The 27310-nt window shown below is 43.0% G+C and overlaps 1 protein-coding gene across 1 annotated transcript; it reads left to right on the top strand.

Annotated features, from left to right (window-relative positions):
* The first annotated feature begins 286 nt into the window (after positions 1-286).
* On the top strand, positions 287-14371 carry DCST2 (DC-STAMP domain containing 2). Its single transcript, XM_069945072.1, has 18 exons — positions 287-395; positions 1799-2307; positions 2541-2711; positions 3638-3739; positions 4750-4944; positions 6539-6604; positions 6860-7073; positions 8401-8558; positions 9219-9383; positions 9507-9674; positions 10865-10965; positions 11060-11190; positions 11272-11402; positions 11979-12072; positions 12314-12550; positions 13303-13476; positions 13569-13669; positions 14142-14371. Coding segments are annotated over exons 2-17 (2559 nt in total). The 5' UTR covers positions 287-395; positions 1799-1856; the 3' UTR covers positions 13570-13669; positions 14142-14371.
* The last annotated feature ends 12939 nt before the right edge of the window (positions 14372-27310 follow it).

The raw sequence follows: 27310 nt of genomic DNA, 5'->3' as shown, positions 1-27310 counted from the left end.
CAACCTTTACTCCCCACTATGAAGATCTGCCTCTTGCTGGTTTTGTTTTTGTGTTGTTGACATAATACCAAATGGACAATTAATGGCCCTAACAATAATCTTAAACCATTACTTATTTTGGTGAACACAATACAGTACAGTACAATACTCTTGGAGGGAGATTTATCAATCAGTCTTATAAGAATGTCCTCTATCGCCCACAGCAACCAATCACAGCTCAGCTTTCATTTTGCCAGAGCTCATTAATATTTGAAAGCTGAGCTGTGATTGGTTGCTATGGGCAACGATGAACATTCCGACTGTGAGACTGCTTGATGAATCTCCCCCATAGTGTAAAGAAGAAGAGTCCTGGCAGTGATGACATGGCCTCCACAGAGCATCATCATCGTCAAAGGGTAGGTGACCTTGTGCTGTTATAATGGTGACCTACAGCGATGGACCTCACCCCATCCACAGCAGAAATAAGACCCCATTCACACATCAATAATGTACAGCTCCACTACGGACAGGATTAGGGATGTGTACACGTTACTGTCCGCACTGATTGTAATGGGTCATCTGTGCCGCAAATATGGCTTGGCTGTATTTTCCGGCTCCATAGCAACTCACAAAAGGTAATCCGGCACTTGCAAAGAGAGGGTCCATAGAAATCAATGGGTACTAATGCCATCTGCAGTTACAGATCGATAATTGAGGAAGGACAGTATCTTACCGATGAGTGAAAGGGGCCTACAGGTGTAATTCTGAGGAGAGAAATCAAGCAAATATAAAACTAAATGTTCCTCTATTGTTTATAACCAAAGGGGCATTGCCATTTGGGACCTCTTCACACGGTATGCCAGAAATGTCCCATAAACCAAGGTCCCGTCTGTGGGACTTACACATATCTCAATGCCTGCTGCCCTTTTCAAAAATATGTCTTATTTTATAGGCAAAATGAATCACTGATTTTTTTTTTCCTTTGGGATTTTTTTTTTTTACATTTGGGATATTTTTATTGAAAAGTTTAACACAAAGGTCGAGCACATTCAGACACACCGGCCTCACATTGTAGCAAATCAGAAATGTGTTTGTTCATAATGCTGGACTCAGACTAAATGTTTTTCTGAAAACGGGACACTAAAAACACCAAATTTGGCACATAGTAGGGTTTTTTGGGGGTCGAAAATGCTGCGGCCAGTTATTAGTTGAAAGTCAATGGGGAAAAATGAAACTCAATACCCACAGGAGGTTTTTTTTGGTGTTTTTTCCCCCCAGTGCCTTTGCAGTGTTTTGAAATAGCATCAGGCCCTGCACGCTATGTTTTTCCACAAAAACATTGGCATTTTTTCTCATAGACTTCTATAAGGGGGAAAAAAAAGTCATGTCTATATGCATATTGGTGTTTCTTTCTGCCATCCTCCCCCCACCAATTCTTTTATCCTAAAATCACATGATAAAGGGGAATATCCCCTCCCCTCAGTGACATGGCCAGGCTTAAAGGGGAACTCCGGGCTGGGGTGAATCTTGGCTGGGGAGGAGGCGGATAAAACATGTAACATGCTCTCACCTCCCCTGCTTCAGTGCCGGTATCCCGCAGCTCTGATCCCCCAGTCCCAGATGTGGGATGTATTATGCCCGCCCAGCCAGTCTGCGGCCGAGGCAGGACCCCGCTTAGGCCGTTGACTGACTGAGCAATCAGTCAATAGGCTAACCCAGTGCTAGGTTGCTGTATTAATTCTTAGGAAAAATAAAAATTAAAAAATTTAATTAAAAATATTCTTTATACTGATCGTTCTGATGTCTGTTTTTTCTTCAGATATTAGCGAAGATGCATCACTGAGTCTTTGGAGATGTAGCTCCATCTTGCTTTGAAGATGGGGACGAGGATTGGACCAGGGGCCTGGTTGTGCGGTTGGTGCAAGCACTTCTGCTCATTGTGTAAATGTGATTGTCGTTCTCCATGTCCAGTGTGCTCCTGTTGCACCTGCCAGTGCACATGTTTGCCCCTGTTATGCCCACCGCCTGAAGAGCGATTAAAGGTTGAGGAGGTCAGTGCCGCCGACTACATTGATGCCGACAGGATTATCAAAGCCAGAATCAGAAAGGACTCCCCCACTAAAGCTGTTCTGAGAAGCTTTGCAGGATTCACTGTCGGCATTTTACTTACTATATTCTATGCGTACATGGTGTTGTTTGTCAAAAATTACAACCTATGGTTCTGCCTAGCAACAACCATTGCCATAGGAGGCTTCTTGGCACTAGGAATGGCTTTTTCAAAGAAAATCAGGATTACGGTGCTACTTATGTTGCCGGAAATATTCTCAAGTAAGAGATCCTTTATATTAGACTATATAGGTATAGATTATATGTTATTATATTCCGGATTGTACTATTTTATGTATATTAGAATTTATCACATTGTATTATTACCTGTATATGCTACATAAAATTATTATCTGTATATATTATATTATTTTCTTCTCTATAACTGTACAGTCCAGTACTATCTGCAATGCGGGTCATAACCACTGCTCATAGTAATACTTTGCCTATTTTAGGTGAAGCGAAGACCATCATCCTCTTTATTGCATTCAGCATGGTTTTGAACGGGCCGACTGCAAACTTAGTAGGAAACGGCAAACGGTCAATGCAGTCAATGGCTTGTGGGGCACAGCTGGCTCTGAATGAAACTAAAGAGCTGTTTTTAAAGTTCACCGACCCAATATTGGGTGAGTAACACTTTTTCTAATTTTCCATGTACAGAGCTGTATGAGGTCTTATTGTACTTTGCAATGACACATTTCTTTTCACCATAAACATATGGGGGAAGGTTTGTTAAAGCGAATGTGCCACTAGTACATTGCTTTTTTGTTTTTTACATGTATAGACTGGCATCGATGCGGGGAAGCTGGTGCTGCTGTTTTTGAACCACCACCCGGTTCCCACGCACTGTGCTGGTCTTATGACCAAGCACCGGCCTGGCAGGAAGTACTGGAGGCAGGCCCGCCAGCCCCCATCGTGACCATGTGCCCTCCCCTCTGTGACACAGCTCCAGTAATTCTAATGCGCTGGCTCTGGTCTATTCATGTAAAAAAGCGATGTACTAGTGGTGCATTCGCTTTCAGTGGCTTTGAGGTTTAAGCGCTAGACTTATAAAATGTTCCCGTAGCATAGAGGCCAACCGCATTTATGTAGAGGCGCAATGCCTCTACATAAATTCAGTTTTCACTGGAGCTCCTTTGTGTGGACAAATACGGGGGGATTTATCAAGACCAACTTTCTTGTACATCGGGCTTAAACTAGGTCCCACCCTCTTTTCCTATCCAGATTCACTAAGAGGCGCACTCTTCCTAGTAATCCAGCAGGTCTAAATTTGGATCATGATTTATGCCTGCGAGTCCACCGGGGTGCGGGGGATACGGGAGGTGTATGCCGGGGAGAAGGGGCGAATCTGCGCCTTCTTCCTGGTGTACACCCCTGCCAGAACTTTTTATAAATGTCCCCCATAGTTCAGAGCTCAGAGCTGGCATAGGTTTGACTGGAAATGTTAAATCCAGCAGATGCAATGTTGCATAACATTAATCAGTGATATTGGCATTCTGCTACTAGAGTCTGTCTGACAAATGCATTGCTATTATTCTCTGTTTTCTTCCAGGTGCCCTAACATCTGTAGAGAACATTGGAGGCAAGATCCGCTTAGGGTCACAGGAGATATTGAAATTATTTCATAAAATGATTGAAGGAGCTAAACATGCTGGTAAGGACTCCTAGGATATGCACAATGGGGTTACTGGGATAGCAGGGACTGGTCTGTGGTAGGTTTATTGGAAAAACAGGTTTGGAATTATAGGATTTATAGGATACATAACTGTTGGATAGTCACCTAATCAGCCTATTACCTCTTAGTAATTTGTCCATAGAGTGGATTATGCACAATTTCAGGTCTCCTACTGTGATGAAGAGTCAAAGAGGAGTTGTGGCTCAGTGTTTGTGTCGCACTCTGGCACGCCTTACTACTCCTTCCTCCTCCCTCTTCTTCATGAATAATCTCTGCTGCCCGGCCTCCTGCTCACTCGGCTGTCAGCCAGTGTCTGATCTGCAATCCGTTTTTTTTTTTTTCATCATTGAATCATTTTTAAAAGTGCTAAGAATTCCTAACCAGGTCCAAATTAGTTTTAAAATTAATTTTTTATACGATAAGGAAAAAAATAAATAACTAAATTTCATTTCCATCATAGGAATCAAACCCAGGAAAAAAAAACTGTTGTTGGTCTCTAAATGGGTGACTTACACCTACACCATAGCTCCATCACAGTAAGATCAGTCATCTTAAGGGAGTTTATGTCTTAAATAAACACTGGCTGACAGTACAAGTGAGCAGGAGGGTGGACAGCATATATTATTCATGAAGAAGAGGGAGGAGGAAGGAGTGGTGAGGTGTGCCGGAGTGCAGCACAAACACTGAGCCACAACTCCTCTTTAACTCTTCATTAATGTAGAAGATGCGAGATTGCGCATAATCCACTCCACAGACAAATTACCAAAAGGTATCATGCTGACAAGGGGACTGACAGCTACAGCACACTGTCAGCACCTTAGGTAGGGCCCGGGTGCTGACAGTTTCCCTTTAATATCATGGAGTGGTCCGTGACTGTCCCTGCCATGGTGTGTGTACACAGCTGCCCCCTCTATACAGCTCTTAGCCCCTTTAGGGAGTTCTGGAGCAGGAACCCCTCTATAATAACTTCTGTCTTGTTTAACCTATAGGGAAGGTACTCCGTGGAATTTGGAGATTCATTGCGAACATAGGTGATATCTGTAATGAAGAGCTGGAACGTCCATATAAGAGGTGCAACAGATTGTTTGATGAAGCCAAGAACAACTGCTTTAAAGTTATGTCCTTCATGGGCTTTGTGTGTTACATCCTGGATGCGTTCAAGCCTCTGTGTGGCCTGGCGAAAAGTAAGTGTAATGTCACGCGACACAATCATATAATAATCATCATGGAATACAGAACATTGAGGGGAGTTTCTCAAGGCCGGCATACTTGCAAAATAAAGCCCTGCCCCCTGGCGCATGATGGATTTACTAAGAAGCGCACGCCTCTCAGCTAATCCAGCAGATCTGAGGATGCCGGGAACTTAATATCTGGTGTAGATTTTTGCCATGACTTATGTCTCTTAGCAAGCATAAATCATAATAAATCAGAACAGGAGGAGGCCCGCTGCTCCCCCATGCCTGCTCATCAGGCAAGAGAGGCATACATTGAAGAAAAAGTGCAGATTTTTGGGCAAACCAGGTAATTTGGGCAAAAATCTGCACCTTTTCCCCAATGTATGCCAGGTGCATCTTTGATAAATTCTCTCCATTGTGTATATTAGGCTTGACGATAGAACCTGAACATTGCATTTTATTCACTGAGGGTACGTTCACACGTACCGGATCTGCAGCGGATTTCACGCTGCGAGTTAGCTGCGGATCCAGTAGTGTTAAGCTGAATGGGTCCCATACACGCAGCAGATCCGCTGCCTGTATAGGACACGGCCCCTTTAACCCGGCCGCCGTCGGCCGCCCGCAGCCCCGGCCCCGAGCATACATTACCAGCTCTGTATTGCGGCTTTGTGAGGCTCCTGACTCCCCTTGCTTCTCTTCAGCCAATCAGTGCACGGCAGCACTGGGACCCATTCAGCTTCACACTACTGGATCCGCAGCGGATTTCGCTGCTAACTCTCCACTGCGGATCCGGTACGTGTAAACGTACCCTGACACTGTAATGTTGTGCATCGGCATTACACAATGAGATATGACTTTACAGTTACCCAAAACCTACTCTTCTCAAAGGGAACCTAACAGCAGGTTTGAAGACTCTAAGCTGTTGTTATGTTTCTAATTTGCACCGAGTGCTGAAAATGAAGGTATTTTTTTTTAATCTTCATCCTTGCTTTTGGTAAATGTCCAGTTTTATTGATATGTAAATTAGGCGTCTAGGAGCACTGGGGGCGGTACTACAGCCAAGTCACCCCACCAGCCTATACTTCCTCATAAATATTGAGGTGGTGCTCTGCAGTCAAGTCACTTCGGCGTTCATCACAAGAGAGTGCGGGATAAATATTCAGGAGTATGGGTGGTCCGATAGGGTGGACTGGTGCACTAGTGCTGTAGTACCACCCCCAGTGCACCGAACTGCCTAATCTACATATTATTAAAGCTGGAGATTTAAAGAGGTTGTCTAGAATAAAATTACAGTAGGAGATAAGGGGGGTCCGTCCTCTGTACCCTCTGCCGATCTACGTATTGGACCCCGCCGGCTCTGTTATAAATAGAGCCGCGGGTACGGCATGCAACCCATGGCTCTATTCGTTGCTATGGAGCCAATGGAATAGGGGAAAGGGGAAAAGTGATTTTTTTTCCCTGGAATACCCCTTTAACAAAAACAGTGCTAAGGATGAAGGTAAGAAATTTAGCGGGTCTTCTAACTTGATGTTGTTTTTCTTTTAACCCATTCTGACTGACTATATATCGTACTTACATTAATGACAATGTTCCTATGTTGCAGTTCTGGTTGCCCTGTGTGCCATTCCTGATTTTGTGCAAACGCTTGTAAGAAAACACATAAGAAATCGTAAGTATGAGACATTTTCTTGTTGCTTCTTATTATATTTCCAGTAATCCCTCCTAACAGGCAGCCATATTGTCTTGTTTCATTGTTCCTTGTGCCCTGTATGATGAATAGACCTAGGATATGCCCATATGATAGAAGTTGTACTGGCACTGTGCAGGTAGTCAGTATAATAGTAATATATATATATATATATATATATATATATATATATATATATATATATTTATAATGGCATTATACATCTCTCCCTTCTAGCCGTTCTATCTGCAGTCAGGGACTTCAAGGACCAGTTTGACTTTAACATCACCGTGGCCTTTGACTCTGCTTCTGGGACCAACGCCAGCCGCCATTTCTTTGATGTGGCTGCTGACATCATTAAAGACCTAAAGGGAGATGTGGAGTATTATATGGAGATTGTCAACATGTTCAGCTATTCTATGCTTTTTGTCTGCGTCTTTACCTACGTACAGTAAGAGCCTCTCTTCATTATTATACATATCTTTACAATATTTCCTCTGTCTTTCACCACCAGCATTCAATCCCTTTCACGTTCTTGAATCCCTTCATTTCTAGAATCCTTCCTTTCCTCGCTGTTGAATCAGGTAAAATTTCTGTTGTCGCCTTGTTTCATTCCCATCTTGACTACTACAAGACCTTCTCCTAACTTTCCCCTCTCCAGTTTAAGCTACATCCACACGTTCCGTAGCTTTGTCCGTAACTGCAGATCTGCAGTTAAAGGGGAACTCCAGGTAGAGGTTAAAAAAATGAAACTTCTGCAGAAGCATAACGCATTACTTACATATCTATCCCAGTTTTGAAGCTACCAAAATCCGTTTTTTTTCCTGTATTGTGTTTCTGCACTTTCTGGTTGAGCAGTTCCCAAAATGCAGCTACCAGTGTAGCAGAACCGCACAGATACGGTAATACATTATAGAGACACATCTATATAACTTTTAATGTACTTTTAATAGAATTTTTTTTCCTTATGTGGAGTTCCCCTTTAAGGACAAGTTTAGGGCTCATTGATTTCAATTGGGCTGTTCTTACTGTTCATATATTTATGGATCCCCAATCCACAAAAAATTATTGAGAAGCTCTAGTATGGACCGCAATTGTGGCACAGATTGACCCATAGAGGTCTAAGGGAGCGTCTGTAATTTTTACAGAAAGAAATGTCAGTAATGTCTGCAAAACATACAGATAAGTAATCACTTCAAACCATTCCCATTTATTTAAAAGGGTTATCCAGGGCTACAAAAACATGGACACTTTCTTCCAGAGACAGCTCCGCTCTTGTCTCCAGTTCAGGTGTCATTTCTGTTAAGCTCCATTCACTTCAATGGAACTGAGTTACAAAACCTGCACCAAAGATGGAGACAAGAGTGGTGCTGTCTCTGGAAGAAAGTGGCCATGTTTTTGTAGAGCTGGATAACCTCTTTAACTATCACCTTCCCCTTCTTTGCTGATCCGGATTGTGGATCCATTATGGACAAATTATTTGCTGATTGCGGACGACTGCAGACATCATATTTGCTCCTGAAAAACTATTGAATGTTTGAATGTAGCTTTAGAGTTTAAGGACTAGATGCAGTACTCAGCAGCCGAGTGAGCCCCTCTGAGTGTGTATCTCTGTAATGTCTGTATAGGCACCTTGAGAGTTGTACAGTTCTTTGGAATATTTTGGCGCTATACAAATAAAATTCTTATTACTACATATAGAATATACAGATTCCACTCATCTCCACTACTTCTATATGGTCTTTTAAACCAGTAAATGTTATATTTTATTCTTCCAGAGCCCTCCGCTATCGCAAAAACTACCTGTTTGACCTCAATCACGACAATATCTACATTACTCGTGACTTTATTGAGCTAGATGTTATGAGAGCAAAACAAAACCGCAATACTCTGCTCCCTCTGTCCTCAGGAGAAGCATATGATTTCATCAGACCCGGTGAGAGAACAATGCAAGGCTATTCTAATGTATAGTCATATAGAACTTTAAGGCCCAATTCACATGTCAGAAAAATATCTATCCATAGGGTTCTATTGGGCTAGGACACCTGTCAGGATTTTTCCTGAAAGGTGTCCATGACTGTAAATAGGAAATTATAGAACTTGTCCTGTAATTGACCAGAATTCTGGCATGGAACCCTATAGGGGCATCTTGAATTCTGGACACCTCCAGATGCGCACCCAAAAACTGTCCGGAGCTCTGGATGCACTGCTTGGCCTGTTAGTTGTATGTACCCCTAATCAGGCTCCCGGCCTCTTCTGACCGAAGGTAGCATTATGCGTCCAGTTACAGAAGGCCATGCTCCCCCCCCCCCATGTTGCAGCTTGCTTTCTAAAACCCGCAAGACAGAGGGAGAAGGGGCACCGCTGCAGCCTGCAGCAGGTGAGTATGTTCTTTTTTCTCTTCCGCTTTTATGGTCAGAAAACACTAATAAATTCCTGAAGCCTCCTAAAAGCCCTTCTGATCAGTGTTTCCTGACCATAAAAACGACCACGTCCATGTGAAGGGGGCCTAAGTAAATAAAGAAATGTTGTCCACATACAGCCTATAGGTTATACCTAGAACATCTATATAAACCCTGTATTTTTTTCTTTCCAGCCTCATTATCATTGACAAAGAAAGAAAAGAAAGGATATACGTTCGCGATCTTCAACGTTTTGCGTAGCCTCCTCGTCGCACTGCTCGCAATAATCGTTGATTACATCCTCTACTGGTTCCTAGATTTTGTGGACCATCTAATGAGAGGAGAAATAGTAACTCGTGGTAAGTGACAATCTTTCTCAGATCTTTCGTAACACTCTACAAGATGCAGAGAGGAGTATATACATATGTGTCCACAAACATACCAGTACTAACATGTCCACTGTGTTCTTCCTCTTGTCTCAGCCCCCATGATACTTTCCCTGCTTGTGAATGGAACTGGACTTGCCGAGGAGATCTTCACCACCCTGGCCTCTTCATTTGATGCTTTACAAAAATCCAACATTACCATCCACACCAGGAAATGCCAAGTCCGACCCACTGCACCTAACTACCTAGAATATGGCCTTATAGGTACCTTTCTATACACAATAAAAAGTAGGGTAAATATATAACAGCATTAAAGAGGATGTACCACCAGGTACATCCTCTTTAAGCTGAACCCATAGATCGAACGGCACCGTCACGGGGAAGCCGATGCCGCGGTCCGTTTTTCGGACCGCGGCCCGGTTCCCGTGCACGGTGCCGTTCTATGCACTGGAATTCCCTCCCCTGTATGACACGGCTCCATTCATTCTGCTCAACACTCAGGGCCGATTCTGGGGTCTCCGCCGCCTGAGGCAAACCGCAGGCGGCCGCCCCCTCACTAGCTCCCGACCCCCCCCCAGACCACAATGCGTACCCGGCACCCCCGTATACAAAGAACACCCGCCCCCCGCGCGCGCTCCAGCTCTGCATCCGCTCACCTGTCCTGCCGCAGCACTCCCGCCGCCAAAGCTCACCGATGTCCCCTGCCGCGCTCCCGCGCTGTCAGTCAGCGGCTGTCATCGCCGCCATCCGCCGCCAACGATAACCGCTGTCCCAGCTCATCGCGGCCCCCGCTGACCCCGGGCACTCACGACTTGCTGGAGGACCATGAAAGCTGCTGACTTGACAGCGCGGCAGGGGACATCGGTGAGCGTTAGTGGCGGGACCGGACGGCTGCCGCAGGACAAGTGAGCGGCTGCAGGGCGGCTATCTGCCGCCCCCTGCATGGCCGCAGAATCTGCCGCCTGAGGCGGAATACTCATTCCGCCTCATGGCAGAAGCGGCCCTGTCAACACTTATCATAAATCTACTAGAGTGTTCCTCAACTCCAGTCCTCGCGGCTCCCCTCCCCAAACAGGTTGTGTATTGAGGATTTCCTTGCTATTTCACAGGTGATATAATTATAGTGAGTGCATCAGGTATCACCACACCTATTCTTTGTATGGAATATCCTCCAATCCTGTCCTGTTGGGGGCTGCGAGGACTGGAGTTGAGAAACACTGATCTAGTAGAAAGGCAGAAACGTCTTCAGATCGGAAGTGAAGATGTGTAAATCTGCTCTATGGGCTGAAATGCAGATACATTTCTCAGCATCCATGCCTTCTTTGGGTGATAAGGTGGTACTGATCCGTAATAGAAAATGGAGTTAGGGTATATTTTCCAAGATTTGCTTTGAGAACCTATCCTGTCTTCTTTTATTTATCTCCTGGCTGGTAACTTTGCTCCTCTATGGACAGGGGCCCTTCATGGAGCTGCGTTTGGTATAGCCATCCTTGGGATATATATGCAGAGGGTAAGACGCTACATATGTGCCTATTACTACCCAACCCTTGAGCAGGTGAGACACTCTACATCTATCGATAGATATGAGAAGGGCAGGTTCTATAGGATAGAAGGTATCAGTAATAAATGTCTCTTTTATTCCCTTTTAGAAGCGGATCTGTTATCTTTACAACAATTTGCTAACCAAGCGTAGTAACCTGGAAAAGGCTCTATACGAGGGTATAAGAAAAGCCAGTGCGGACAGAGGCCACATAAACATTCTGCTAATACTTGCTGCAAAGTAACTACCATCCTTATGTTTCCTTTATCAATGTACATGTGCCCCTGATCTCCAGATGACTTGTCTAAATATTTCCAACAGGTGCCCGTTTTTATTTGGCTGGTTAGCAAACCGTTTTGTTACCATTGAAGAATATTGTATGGGATGTGCCCAAGTGATTACTGGCAAAAACATTGAGGGATACTATGCCTGCAGCACTTTTGGATGCAAAGGTAGGATGCCCGGGCCTAAGTTCCTATGATGTCATGCAGGGGCGGGATTAACGGTGGCGATGTGGGCAGGGCTAAGTGGCGCTGTTGCCGTGAAGCCCCACCCACTTAGCACAATCTGCAGTTGATAAAAGATCACTTTTTACTTGAACAAGCACCATGACATATTATATAAAATAAGGTATGAAAACTGCTAAATTTACCTTTTACACCTGTGTAGAGAAGTCATACTGCAAAAAGGGGTTGACAGTGTCACTGTAAGGATTTGACTCTGTATAGTCTGGAGTAAAGAACAGAAAGGGGGGACATGATAGAAACATGATGAGAAAATATTACCTTACTAAAAGAGTAGTAGATGTTTAGAACAAACTTCCAGCAGATGTGGTAGGTCAATCTACAATAACTGAATGTAAACCTGCCAGGGATAAACATGTATCTATCCTAAGATAATAAGAAAGGAAATACTAAAAGGGCAGGCTAGATGGACCGGGTGGTCTTTCTGTTTCTATGTTCTATATACTATGTCTCTGGCTGTAAACACATACACATCTGTCCTATATACATTCTATGTCTTTATAGGAAAATACTGTGGAGGTTGCTCCAAGATATTGAACAATGCCTGCATCCTCTGTATGGCACCTCTAGTGTGCAACGAGATCAACGATGAAGAAATGTAAGTTCTTTGGCATCATCTTACTACACTCTGTACTATATCTCTAATAACTCACACTACATCCCTGAAGTCCAGTATATAGTGCTCAGTTCTATACGCTCCAGCAGTACATAGAGAAGTAGAGAAGTAGTTATGACAGACCTCATGGCCTTAGATATTGACATCATGTTATATACATAAATAGGCAGATCAGGCATTGGGATGTATAGACGTCATCTTGGTTCTTGTGTATCTTTCTCAGTGACTCCAGCGATGATGAACAAATCGCTTTATGGATGGAAGCAGCGAAATCAATGGGAAAGGGTGAGAAAACCAAAAAGAAAAAGATGAAGAAAGTCATCAAAAGTCGACTAAAAGAAACTTTTAAGAGAAAAGGAAAGAACGACCAACTCATCCAAAAATATAAGGAGTCTATGATGCCCAGTGACTCTGAAGACGGCTTTGGACTAAGCGACCTGGAAACTGGCGAGGATTCTGAGTAATTCATGTTACTTCTATGTACTGAGTCTATGTACTGAGTCCCAGTTATGGGACTTTCTTAGTTTTTTACATAGTAGCCGATCTGCTTCTTTCCCCTTCAGTTCTCCTCTAACCTCATCCTTTACTATTGGAGATGAGCGAATCGGGTTCGGGTTCGAGTCCATCCAAACCCAAACGATCGGCATTTGATTAGTGGCGACTGCTGAAGTTGGATAAAGCCCTAAGGTTGTCTGGAAAACATGGATACAGCCAATGACTATATCCATGATTTCCACATAGCCTTAGGGCTTTATCCAACTTCAGCAGCCACTGCTAATCAAATGCCGAAAGTTCGGATTCGGATCAACTCGAGCATGCTCCAGGTTCGCTCATCTCTAATTATTATGCCTTCAAAACAGATAAAGAAACAGGCACTCACCCATCAAGGTGTGATCTTCTTCTTTATTTCCAAAAACTCAACAACAAAGAACCGCAGGGAGAGGGAGCAGGGCAAACAGGTCTCAGCAAGCTGAGACCTGTTTGCCCTGCTCCCTCTCCATGCATTTTTTTATTGTTAGGTTTTTGAGAATAAAGAAGAAGATCACACCTTGATGGGTAAGTGCCTGTTTCTTTATCTGTTTTGGATGTACACTGTTATACTCTGGAGCACCACTTAGACGTGTGTAGTAACATGTCTCACCTGAGTAGCAATATACACAGGGACTCGGCTTGGCTTGTTGGACTGACTCATCCTTTATTATGTCTTCACAGGGAGAGTGACTTTGAGTATCAAGCGTCGCCAGTCAATGATGCTACCTACAAGGGCTGGACTTCCATCGGTGAAGGGGGAGCTGGTGTCATCTCTCAGGCTAATGTCCAAGGCACGACTGGAGGACGCAGAAGAAACTGGAAGGAGAGAGATGTGGAGAAGGTTCTTGTACAATAGTGAGCCCAATTTTTCCATATCCCTTTTATAGTTTCATCTTCTGCTCCCTGAAATCCATTACCCCACCATTCTCTTTCACCCTTCTTTCCAGATTTCACTGTTCCCACTGAACTTGAAATTTTTAACCTGGTATAACACTACCCACTGGAATTGACATTGCCGGATATTACCATAACTACCTGACATGATCAAGTAAGTAAACCTACTGGACTTGAATTAAAGGGGAACTATCAGCAGGTTAGACAAACCTAATCTGATAATAGCTCCCTATTGCGCATGGGGCGCTGAGGATGAGGGTATATCTCTTACCTTCAACCACAACGCTGTTTACATGCAGTTTGTAGTGTAATCCTGTGTCCGGTAAGGTCGTTTGGAGTGCCAGGGGCAGGGCCACCACCCCCAGAGTGCCAAACAGCCCCCGGCCAGCGCCTTCAATCATCGGAGCAGGCCGCATCGGCTCTCCTAGGGGGCACCCCCAGTGCTCCAAACAGCCTTACCACATCTGGCCATCCCGCTCCATTAATAATCACTAAAAGGTATGGGCCAACCAGGAGCCAATCAGCTTGCGAGGAGGTGGTAACCTGCTGATAATTCCCCTTTAAAATCTGCCCTGCCTGCGAAGCTGCAGAAGATCAAAGCTTCTCTCTTATATGTACCCTCTTAGGTCATCATCATCTGTATATAACAACCTACAATCTGCTCTGCCAGTGGATCTGCAGAAGATCAAAGCTTCTCTGTTATATGTACCCTCTCGAGTCATCATCATCTGTATATAACGTCCTAAAATGTGCCCCGCCATTGAAGCTGATAGCGGTAGCTGCCTCGAAAGTTGCTGAACATTAAAGCTTTCCTAATTATCCAAGTCATCTGTAAATAAAGATTGTGTATGCCGCATATTGGGTGTGTGTTTCTTTAGTATGATTGCTTGTGCCATGTCGTGAAAGTTTTTTTTTTTCTTCCAAACCCTGATTAACATGTACACTATTAACCCTTTAAAGGCTTGAACCTGCAGGTTGCAGTATTATTGCATTGCAATCCCAGGTATAAGTGAAAGACTCAGTTATATAGTTAAAACTGTTGTTAGACTGTCAGTAAGTAACGGTGTCTGCCCTCTGCTGGTGGAAAGTGAGCTTTGCATGCAATGTAGCAAGGAGCTAACCTCTGGTACAATAACTTTTATAGTGATATAATTTATGCCATGTTTATGTGCCACCTTTTATCAAAAGGACCTGTAGCCAGCATAATTGACAATTGAGTTTGCTTAGCATATTGTAGTCCTGGGTGCCCTAAAATCAACACTATTTATATTTTATTTCTATTTATTTTTGACCTAGGGCTGTATATCTGCATTTCTCCCTGAATTTTATTTTTAAAATAGTTGTGAATAGTTTCAGGAGGGTTAGTATGAGACTGAAGGGCATAAACCAGGCTCTGTGGGTGTGACTGAGGCTGGGAAGGGTGAATGTGAGGCTTAGAGGATGTAAATCAGGCTGGGGAGGGGGCATTGAATATGAGGCAGAGGGGTGTGAATTAGGCTTGAGGGGGTAAATATGAGGTGAAGGGGACATGAGCAGGCTCAGGGGGGTGAGAATATGGGGCTGAGAAACATGTATCAGGCTCTGGGGGTGTAAATATGAGGCTGAGGGGATTTAGACATTCACATCCCTTTCCGTAATTACGTTCACAACCAAGTAACTATTCAGGAATGAATGCAAAAGGTTAACCAAAATAGTAAGCAAATAGCAAAAATAATAATAATAATAATAATAATAATAATAATAATAATAAAGTCTTCCAACTACATATGGCCTATCCTCCATTTCTGAGGATAATGTGGCTCCTGATCAGATGATGATAACTCACAAGTCCTTATTAAACTGCAAGGATCCAAAACTGGTTTGAAAAGTGATTTTCTAGGGGGTCTTCGACCTTTATTAATAAGATGGTAAGTATGCAAAATATTTGGTGGAAGTGAAAAGTTGTCAAAGGAATAAGAGAGATTTCACTGTATTTATAATGTTTTTTTTTTTATGATCAAATGCATGATAGATAATGAAGTCATAACATGCTAGAATATGAAGATAGCCGCATACCAGCCGCTTGTTTGGTCTGTAAAAGGTTTTGCTTTTTTCAAGTTAAGCGTGACTTACTTTGATACTAAATAAGATATTTTAAGGGAATTAAGTGATTGTATGACAGCAGCCATATTTCATCTATTACACACCAAAATAGTTACAGTATTTTTATAATGGAGGTATTCATAAAGAGAACATAACTCTACTGGACGTTGCTCCCTCTTGGCTGCGCCCCCATTGTTTTCCTGTGGCAGCTTGTAGCCACTAATGATGCCAGGCCTGGGAGCAGTGACATAACTACCGTAGAGGCAGGGTAGGCAGCTGCTATGGGGCCCTTGGGGGAGAGGGGCCCAGGGATGCACAGGGAAGAAAAGAGCTGTCCTGTGACCTTCTGCTTAACCCCTTATGTACTGCAGTGTGTAAGTGATCCAGTGTTCACCTACATGCTGTAGCATAAAAAAGGGTTAAAATGCACAAGACCAGATCTCTGCTTCACTGCTCTGATAACCCCTGACCCTGACATGGAGTTACAATAGCTCCATGCAGGAGGTTGGGGGTTATTAGTGCACAAGCAATGAAGCAGAGATCTTGTTCTTTTGTGGTAGTCTGCGTGAATCCTAGCCAGGCCCAAGCCTGGGAATACATTTACATTTACTGTCAATGAAGCCTTAACTGCAGATTAAGGTACATCCATGGCCTGGCTAATTGTCCGTGTGATGCTGACTTAGGGTCTATTCACACGTCAGTGTATTTTTATATGCTATTATTCATTAGCAATCTGCCAATTTCCATCCGTATTGCATACATATTGTTTGCTGATCCGCAAAAATTAAAAAGTGTGGTTAAAGTAGAAGTCCAGGGATTTTGAAAATACAGCAGGGGCAGGGGGGAATTTGATAACAAGTACAAACTTACCCAGGGGCGTAGCTAAGATTCACTGGTCCCCATAGCACAAAATTTTAAGGGGCCCCTCCCCTATGCACAACAGAAAGCACTGCAGATATATATATATCTGCTTTACTGCTGGTGCACTAATAGCCCCTGACCTCTGCACAGAGCTGTGCTCATTTTTCTTTCCTACTTGCAGCTAGAGAACAGAGGTCAGAGGTTATTAGTGCAGGGAAGCAGAGATCTCTGTCTTCTGCTTGTTAACCCTTTTTTGTAAACATTGGGACATTTATACACTGCAGTACATAAGGGGTTAAGCAGAAGGACACATGTTCCCCCCTCCTCCCCCGGGCCCCCCTCCTGCACTGGCTTCATAGCAACTGCCTACCCTGCCTCTATGGTAGCTACGCCACTGAAATTACCTCTTAGCGGTCAGACCGGCCTCGGGACCCCCACCGAGATGAATGTGACTTGACCATGCTCAAGTAGGATATAAATACGGGTGTCTGACAAAGTTGGATGCAGCCCTAGGGAGTTTGGGAAAACATGGATACAGTCTATGGCCTATGACTGTATCCATGCTTTCTGGGCTCCCTAGGGCTGCATCCAACTTTGCCAGCCACTGGTATTCAAATCCTGAATGATTGGAATCATCTCTAGTTCTGTTTAGTTCCCTCTTCTTGTCTTATTACATTGCTTGTATCTTGGTGTCTTCCTAATATTAGTATTTAGAAGTCATAAAGTATTGTTCATTAGTTTTCCCTTCCAATTTTCAACTTTGCCTTACTTCTTGCGATTGTTTAAAAATTTTCTGTGATGTGACCAATTTATTTATTTATTTTTTTGCATTTACGCTACTGACCATGCGGAATCAGGAATGATATCATAAAAAAAGTGAAGGTTCTGCAGTCTAGTGTCTTTACAATGGTAAATTATTCAAAAAAATACTTCTCATTGTTCTTTGATTGACCATGCTGCCATATATATTACCTTTATAGGTCTAACCACCAGTTACTGTGAACTTCTACACACATATAAAACACAAGGGAATGCTTGTCTGACTGGTGTAAGTGCATTCCCAGGAAGCATTAAAAATACTAGTCCAAATGCTGCTTGTTTTTATAGGAAGCAGAATCTGATCTTATGATCTTACCTTGACCTATGAGATGTAGAAAAATGTCAGATCTGTAACAATGTCCTGTTTACAGCAAAATGTGCGCTCCAGACAGTATTGTATAGCAGATCATTGGCAAAACGGGGACTTATACAGCTATGCACTTAGGCTGGTCACACAACAATCCGCTAACAATATATATATATATATATATATATATATATATATATATGACAGTATTTTCCTGCATATAAGACTACTTTTTAACCCAGGAAAATCTTCTCAAAAGTCAGGGGTCGTCTTATATGTCAGATGTCATCTTATAGGCGCGTCCTGAAAAACTTCGGAACAAGAGTAGAGAATTTGCGATCGCCGCATATGGTGGGGGAAGCTCAAAAACAACCACATCCCTGTTGTATGCAGCACCAGTATGAGGGGCAGAGCAAGCTGCAAGGGTCTGAGGTATTGGAAAAAGAGTTACGGTAGAGTGGCGCTGTGCCGCCTGGCAAAACATCTCTCTCACCCATCTGGCCCACCCTTGAACCCTTCCGGTATCACTATACGTCCTCTGCCTCTCAGATCTTGCTGCTGTCTGTTTTTTAATAATTTTTATTTGGTGGAAGAGGGGTAGTCTTATACGGAGAGTATATCTCAAATTCTATATTTTAACTGGAAAAGTTTGGGGTCGTCTTATACGCCCAGTCGTCTTATACGCCGGAAAATATATATATATATATATATATATACAGCCCTTGCCGCACAATTCTTGAGCCGTGTAATAGACTTTGTAAGCGAGCGGTCTAGCAGTTTGGGCTCGCTTACAACAATAATCAGACCATGTAATACCACCCTCAAAGGGGTTATCCAGCGCTACAAAAACATGGCCACTTTTGCACCACTCTTGTCTCCAAGATTTTGAAACTCAGTTATATGAAAGTAAATGGAGCTTAATTGCAAACCACACCTGAACTGGAGACAAGAGTGGTGCAAAAGTTTTTGTAGTGCTGGATAACCCCTTTAAGAAACAAAACCCATCTTATGGACGGGGCCTTGATTTGCAGGTGACTTCAGACAGACACTATCCATAGACAATGGAGGAGATTTATCAAACATGGTGTAAAGTGAAACTGGCTCAGTTGCCCCTAGCAACCAATCAGATTCCACCTTTCATTTTCCAAAGAGTCTGAGAGGAATGAAAGGTGAGATCTGACAACTAAGACAATTCTACTTTATACCATGTTTGATAAATCTCCCCCAATAGGTTCAAAACAGATGGTGCAGTACCCAGGTGTGCCTTTAAACTCTTTGGTACCTCCTTGGTACCCTAAGAACAAGTTTATTGTACACACATACATACAGACTAACACTTTGCTGGGAATAATAATAATAATAATAATAATAATAATAATAATATATAAAACCTTTGCCTCTAACCCCAACACATATCCTTTATCTGGGCCATATTATGCATCAACATAAACATATGACCATACCATAAATTTTTTGTAAAAAAATTCTGCAATTTTAATGAAAATGTAAGTAAAAAAAATATCACGAAGGCAAAATTCTATTTTATGTTTTTACTCTAAATACAATAAGAGCCCCAAATAAAAGATTTTAGCACTGGCTCATAAGGTGTTTGCACACGCGGCAGACTCTGTATTACTTCTATTATGATACTACAGTATAGTATCTATTGTTCTGTAACTATACAGCTACTTGTACTTCAGAATAGCAGAAATATATTAATGTTTTGTTATCAAACTTTATTGTTAAGTTAAACAATATAAAACGATATACGGTAGTTATTTTACCATTACATTAGTCCTATAGCTTTTGGATAAGAATATGTGACCTGGGTTGATCTGTGGCAGATCACTACACTCCCCATTCAACCTAGAGATTTGGCAGCACAATCTGTAACTTTGCCTTTGCCGGATGTAAAAGATTTTCTCTAGGGATTGGGAGGACAGATCTGCAGACCTGTGCAATATAACATGGACTGCCTCAGGCTGAAATAGATGGCGAAAGTGAGTGGGGGATGGTCAGAAAATGTCTATACATTATGGAACACACACGGAACAAATAGCTTACTTTATATTAAAATCCCATTTATGCCCTTTGCTATTAAATCACTGGTCATAGCATCAAAATGACATCTCAAAATCTGAAGAAAACCTCATCAAAATCCGTAAGGCACCTTAAAGGTGGCTGCATTCCTTGTGTAAATGTGTCTTTTTCTGGATACAGTGTTACTTCTTTGATTGTCAATTCTCATAAATTCTATTGCAGATGGGGGGAAAGTTAATTTTTACTGGACTACCTGTTTAATATTGGGAGGATTCACTACATATTGACTGTCAATTTGATAGTGAATTCAGTTTCAACCCTACTTGCACTGGGCCATATATGAAGAAATGTTGCATTTCTGTGCTGGAGCATGCCAATGCTACCAGTGGTGGGTCAATAATGAGGGTGGTTTGAGTGACGGCCCAAGGGGGCTATACAGGGAGCCATCTACTATAGGGGGACATCTACTATAGTGGTACTACACATGTGGTGTCCCACCACGAGTGTTTCGTGTGTTACACCTATCGCAAAAGTTTCTCCTCTAGGTTAATTGGTAATGAAGGTATTTTATAGTTTCACCACTAGATGTCAGTATTTTATATGTATACTCTTATGTATTGTACAGCTGAAGCTAAGAAGGGGTTACTGTTTCTTATTTATTATGCACTTTTCTTGTCCAATGGAGATGCTCTTTCTTTATGACCTGTCCCTCTCCTTTTCTTTGCACACATTCTTTTCCACCACTCACAGGGTCTCTTACATACCCCTGTAGGAAGTAGTCACTTGGTGGGAGGAAGTGAAGCTTCAGTCTTACTCAGATTCTCATGGGAAAAGGGCACAAAGAGCAGATGTCCCTGCTGAAGCCAAGCCAGGGCCTGGCTCTGCCCTGACCCTTGTCTGGGACAAGTCTAGTCTAGACAGTGTGTTAGTGAGTTGGTTAAGACTCACGTGTATGCAGAAGCAACTAGAGACACTCAGCTCTTCTAGTCTATCTACTGTAGCTACTATGCAGTGCTAGACACTACAAAAGGGAGAAAATTGGGGATACACCCAGCCCAGGCCAAGAACCACTCTACAATGTGTAGCGCAGTATCCTGATACACAGAGGAACTAGCCTGGATAGAACAAAGATACCAGAAGGTCTACATGTTCTATTGTGGTGTCCCACCAGCAGTGTTTCTGCTTTGAACACCCCTCGCAAAAGCCTTGTACTTCAAAAGTAAAGTGGTGATGAAGTTATGTATAAGTTTTGCCACTAGATGTTAGTAGTATGTATATTTCTGTATATACTATTGCACAGCTGTAGTCATCTAAGGGTTACTGTATTGTATTTTGTGATTTTGTGCACCAATAAGAGAGACTCTTCTCTTTCGCCTTTATTCTCTTTCCTTCTCACACTCTCTTCTCCACCACTCACAGAGGTTGTTACATGCACCCTGTATGAAGTAGTAATAAGGGGAGAGGAAGTGTAGGTCCAGACTTAAGTCAGTTTTTCTTTGATTCTCAGTGGAGCAAGACACACAGATCAGGCATCCCTGTTGAACTTAGCCAAGAGCTTGGCTCAGCCAGGTTCCCTGTCCAGGACAGACCAGCTGTAGTGTACAGACACACATGGAGAATGCAGAGACTTTGTTTCTTGAAGCAACACGTATAGTCAAGATGCAGTGCTAAACACTTAAGCAGGACTTAAGTCAGAGAACACGCCAACCCATTCCGTGAACATCTCTAAAAGTGCAGGACAGTATCCTAAACTGAGGAACTGAAACGGATAGAGCAAAGCTACCACAAAGGTCTACTTACTCTATCTTGCATCGCAGGTGACACTGGGACATGCTCGGACACTTAGCTCAACTCAGGTAACCAAGACTGGGGCTTGTGTCACCCATCTAGGATGGGTAACTTGACACTACAGGGCAAAAGGTGGTTATATCGACAAAGGTCGAAACACGGGCACAAGTATTCTTCTTCTCTTAAGTATTTACTTCTCAAGTATCTCTTCTTCCAAAGTTCCGGCAGAGCACAGTACTAAATTGGGTTGGGACTCTCACGACAAACTCCTCTCCACTCCTCTGAACTCTCTACTCTTCTCAGCACGCAACCAAGACCGCACTGCTATTCTCCTCACTGCTTCAGTATCTCTCAGCACAGACTCAGTGAGCGCAAGTTTGTATTTCAACAGTCACTTTTTATCCTGTATTATCAGAGACTTGCTAGTAAAGAAAAATTAATTTATTCTACTGGGATTCAGTGATCATTGCACCAGCACCTACACACAAGCTTCTGTACACCGTCTTTGGGTCATTTACCCTTTCTGTGACTGGCGGTACCCACAGTCCAGGTGGGTCATCTCTCCACTCCGGACCACCGTGATAAGAGCCCAAGGGACCCCTCACAGCCCGGCAGGTCACCGACCATTGGGGAGCAATATAACCAGCCACACACTAAAAGCAGTTATACCATCACACCTGTGTGCTGAGGTAGCACTGGTGTCATATCAACTTCCTGGCTGAGCTATATTCCACTGACCATCCACCATAGAAGTGGCGTCACTCATAACCATCTAGCAAGTGACTGGTCGAGATGCCACACTATCTCGCAGTGCAGGTGCAACTGGGACATCCTCGGACTCTTAGCTTCACCCAGGTAACCACGACTGGGGCTTGTATCACCCTATTAGGACGGGAAGCTCGACACTGTAGGGCAGAGGGTGGACAAACTATAGTCTAAACACGGGTACAAGTAACATTGTCACTCTCAAGTATTTCTCTCAAGTTCCAGCAGAGCACATTACTAATTTGGGTTGGGACTCCCTTGACAAACTCCTCTCCTCTACGCTGCTCCACTCTACTCTATACTCTACAAGCACCGCTACAGCTACCTCTACTATATTCTACACTTTAAAGTATCTCCGCAGTGCAGATCAAGTTAAGCACTTAAGTCTATATGAAGATTATCTATTTGCTGCCAAAGTGTTTTATGTTATTCGGAGACTGTACAGTAAAGCTGTTTATTTTTTTTTATCACTGGGACAGTCATCTCATGTGTATAGGTGTTCAGTCCGCACCAGCACCTATACACATCCGCCACACTCCTTGGGTCAATTTTTCCACTTTTTGTGGGTGCCAGTACCGATAGTCCGGGTGGGTCGTTTTGCCACTCAGGACTACCGTGACAAGAGCCCAAGGGATCCATAACAACCCACCAGGTCACTGACCATTTTAGGGAGTGCAGCCAGCCACAACACTAAAAGCAGGTACTAACATCACACCTGTGTGCTGGACTAGCATTGGTGTCACGACAATTACACCTTTGGCCAAGCTGTACAACATCACTGATAACATCCATCAACCAGTGGTGCACCACCACACACAGGGGGCCATCTACTAAGGGGGACTACACAGGGGGCCATCTACTATAAGGGGGCTACACAGGGATCCATTTACTATAGAGAGACTACACATGGAGTCATCTACTAAAAGGGAGCTACACAGGGGGTCACAGGGGGACAGCGCAGAGGGGGCCAGCCACCATATAGAAATTGCACAGATGGGGCCATCTACTATAGAGGGACTACACAGGGGGCAATCTATTATAAAGGCACCACACAAGGGACCATCTACTTTCAAAAGACTACACAGGGGGCCATCTACTATTAGGGGACTACACAGAGGGCCATCTACTATAAAGCATTACATAGGGAGCCATCTACTAAATGGACACTACATAGGGGGCCATCAACTATAGGGGAACTACACAGGGTGCCATCTACTCTAGGGGATGGCACAGAGGGGGCCAGCCACCATATAGAAATTGCCCAGATGGGGCCATCTACTATAAAGGGACTACACAGGGGGTAATCTATTATAAAGGCACCACACAGGGGGGCATCTACTATTATGGGACTACACAGGGGGACATTTACTATAAGGGATTACATAGGGAGCCATCTACTAAAAGGACACTACATAGGGGGGCACCTACTATAGGGGAACTACACAGGGTGCCATCTACTCTATGGGATGGCACAGAGGGGGCCAGCTACTATATGGAGATTGCACAGATGGGTCCATCTAATATAGAAGGACTACACCGGGGGCTATTTACTATAAGGGAACTACACAGGGGGCCATCCACTATAGGGGGGTGGCACAGAGGTGAACTTTTACTATATGGGACTTTCTATAGCATAGTCTATAGTACAAAGAGTCAGAGGGGGAAGAGGGCAGAGATTCCAGCTTGCAGTTATTCAGGGGTTGGGAAAGCATCTTTGACTCCTTGTACCAGACTCCTTCTACATCCTGGGGGCACAGCTGGATATATTAAAGGTAACGTGTCGCCTTGTCTTAACAGCTATGTAACAGTATCAACAGTTTTGAATATGAATAGCAGCTGACAGATTCCCTTTAAGATTTTAAGATGATCAAAAATATCTGAAGAGAATTGTTGTGCAACACCTTATATACCAAAGAGTTTTTATTACAATGTAATAAAAAAAGGTGAAAAAAAAATATTATAGTTTTTTTTCTTGCATACTGTAATCGAATGTGTTTGTAGCTGAATCTCTGAAACATATTAGGTATTTATGAAGACAGGTCATATGGTAGAGCAGGCATGAACACTGTGAATACCTAAGCTTGCCCTCTGAATACAGCCTATGGCCATAGGTTGTATCCATGTTTTCCAGAACTCCCTAGGGCTACATTCACACGGGTTCGGACAAACCGGAGCATGCTCGAAGTTCGGTCAACTTTAGTTCTTACATATATAGCTATTGACAAATTTACAGATGCAGTTTATTTTATCTTATATGTTGCTGACATCTAGTGGTTAAAAGTGGGTGTTGCAGGTATTCTCAAAACCCAATAGAAGCTACAGACAAATCTGCCTGGACATAAATATAATACATAGAAAAGCAGGGCAAAAAAGTATTCTCATCCCTGTCATATCTGTTATAGAAAATCAATGTCTTTTGTGTCAGTTTGTAAGTTTCTCCCCCAAAACAACAAAAATTAATAGACTGTATTTACACAGCATGGTCAAATCACATTAACTGCTGTGGTTTAGTGGCAATTTGTGAAAACCATGAGAAATGACTGCAATTCATGAATACAGTCTTACTTAGGGTATGTTCATGTGTCTTTGTGTGATTTCTGTTGAATATATACCCTTACATTATTTAGTTGTACAAGCAAGAGGATCTAAGACCAGAAGACGCAAGTCATGTTAAGGTTAAGTCTAAAGTCACACATACCGTTTTTGGTGCAGAATTTCATGTTTTTTTTTTTTTTTAGGCAAAGCCAATAGTGGATTGTAAAAAAAAAAAAGTATAAATATTAGATATGAGCGAACCTCTAACACGCTTGGGTTCTTTCGAACACGAGCATGTGGCATTTGATTACCGGTGGCTGAAGAAGTTGGATGCAGCCCTAGAGAGTCCTGGAAAACATGGATGCAGCCCCTTCCTTTTTTTGTAGCTTCTATTATGCATGAATATTAGTAAAAATTGACATCTGAAAAGCTTAACAAGAAAATAAACTACATATGAGAATTGTATTCAAACAGTGCCATCTAATGGACACATTGATTATAGCAGCAATAGCAATAGTTAACAAAGAAACATATTACTTATTGGAGCTTAGTAATGGTAGTATTTATTTTCCATTATTTGCATGGTGCCAACATTCTCTTTGTATCTGTACACAAAAATAATTCTTCATATCAGAGGTGGGATTGATGATATTGAGTTGTGAACAGGCTCGGTCCACAGGTGAATTCCCCGGTGGGCCCTACTTCTTGGTGGGACCCCGGAAGGAGGTGGGCCTCCCTGTCTGACTCTACCAGTGAATAAAAACAATTTCTATGCTATAGAAGCATAGACAAATATATGTAAGGTACCATGTGTCTTCTTGACCTAACAGCATCTAACAGTGTCAGCAGTTTGGAACACGAATTACAGCTGACAGAAGTCTCTTAACAATGATAGGCAGGCAGTGGAGTGTGGGAAGATAATAAAAAACTATACTCACCAGTCCCCGTGCCCCTGGACCGCGCTCTCTCCCACAGCTGCTGGAAGTTTTTCAGTAATTTTCGAATAGATTCTGTGTATGTCACGGCCCCAGCTCAATGTCACATACTTGGCTGATGGATTGCCTGCTCAGCCAGTCAATAACTGCAGCGGTGTCCATCCCCAGTCAGTGATTGGCTGAGCGGGCACATTAAGAAAGAGCTTTGGGGGCGCAGGGAGGGGTAAATATACTTTCTTTATTATGTTCCTACCACCCCCCCCCCCCCCTCCACAGCCTACCTGAGATTTGTTAGTTTCATGGGACTTCTCCTTTCAAGAAACTTAAAGGGGTCATCCAGCGCTACAAAAACATGGCCACTTTCCCCCTACTGTTGTCTCCAGATTGGGTGGGGGTTTGAAACTCAGTTCCATTGAAGTAAATGGAGCTTAATTGCAAGCCGCACCTGTACTGGAGACAACATTACGGGGGAAAGTGGCCATGTTTTTGTAGCGCTGGATAACCCCTTTAAGTGACATGTTAAGCTGTCTGCATAGAGTGACTGACAATTTACTAGTAGTGAGATAGCATCGCTAGTCACATACACAGCACTGTGCAAAGCTATAGTAATGTGAAAGATTTGGTGCTTGTTATATCTGGTGTAACGTATGGTGGGCCCCAAGAATCCAATTCCCAGGTGGGCCCAAGGTGGTGCTCCCCCTAAAATCCATAGGATAGGGGATATCAAGCTGAAAAAAAAATCTTTCAAAACAACTGGTGTCAGAAAGTTATATAGATTTTAAATTTACTTCTACTAAAAACCCTCAAGCCTTCCAGTGCTTATCAGCAGCTGTATGTCCTGCAGGAAGTGGCGTATTCTTTCCAGTCTGACACATTGCTCTCTGCTGCCACCTCTGTCCATGCCAGGAACTTACTTTGGACAGTTCCTGACATGGATAGAGGTGGAAGCAGATATTAATGTGTCAGACTGGAAAGAATTCACCACTTCCTGCTGAACATACAGTAGCTAATAAGTACTGGAAGACTGGAGATTTTTTTGATAGAAATAAAGTACAAATTTTTGGCACCAGTTTATTTGAAATAATTTTTTGCTGGAGTCCCTCTTTAATCCTGTGGACTATTTTACTTTTAAACAACTAGATGACCCCTTATGTGCAGTCAGTGCAGTTTCTCCATTGATCGACTAATCGGGTGATCACCGATTTCCTATGAAAACCTGGGAAATGTAGTTACATGCCACCCATACTGCTTGTCTTACATGCCCTCCTTCTCTATTCATTTCAGCAGCTTTATGTATAATACTCATTGGCCGCCCCTTTCAACATACAACGAAATCAGATTGTCAGCCGTCTCCTTCATGTTCAACAAATCGTATATAACCGTATATAACCGTATACCAGTGGATGCTAAACTGTGTATAGAAATATCTGTGAACCACAAGGGTCCCTCCAAAAAGTTTTGAGGTATGGAGGAAGGGCTGACTGCAAAGCATTATGGGGAAGCTTGATATCCTGTGTTTTCAGTCATCATCATCATAAACCTTACAGCAATGAAGAAGCTTTATCAATCTGTTAGAGACAAAACACAGTCTGATTTGCCCCTAGCAACCAATCACAGCTCACCTTAATATCTTAACAAGCTCTTATAAAATTAAAGCTTAGCT

The sequence above is a fragment of the Dendropsophus ebraccatus genome, chromosome 11 (assembly GCF_027789765.1).
Source record: "Dendropsophus ebraccatus isolate aDenEbr1 chromosome 11, aDenEbr1.pat, whole genome shotgun sequence".
NCBI lineage: Eukaryota > Metazoa > Chordata > Amphibia > Anura > Hylidae > Dendropsophus > Dendropsophus ebraccatus.
The sequence above is the reverse complement of the archived record's forward strand: the minus strand, read 5'-3'. Positions and strand labels throughout refer to the sequence as shown.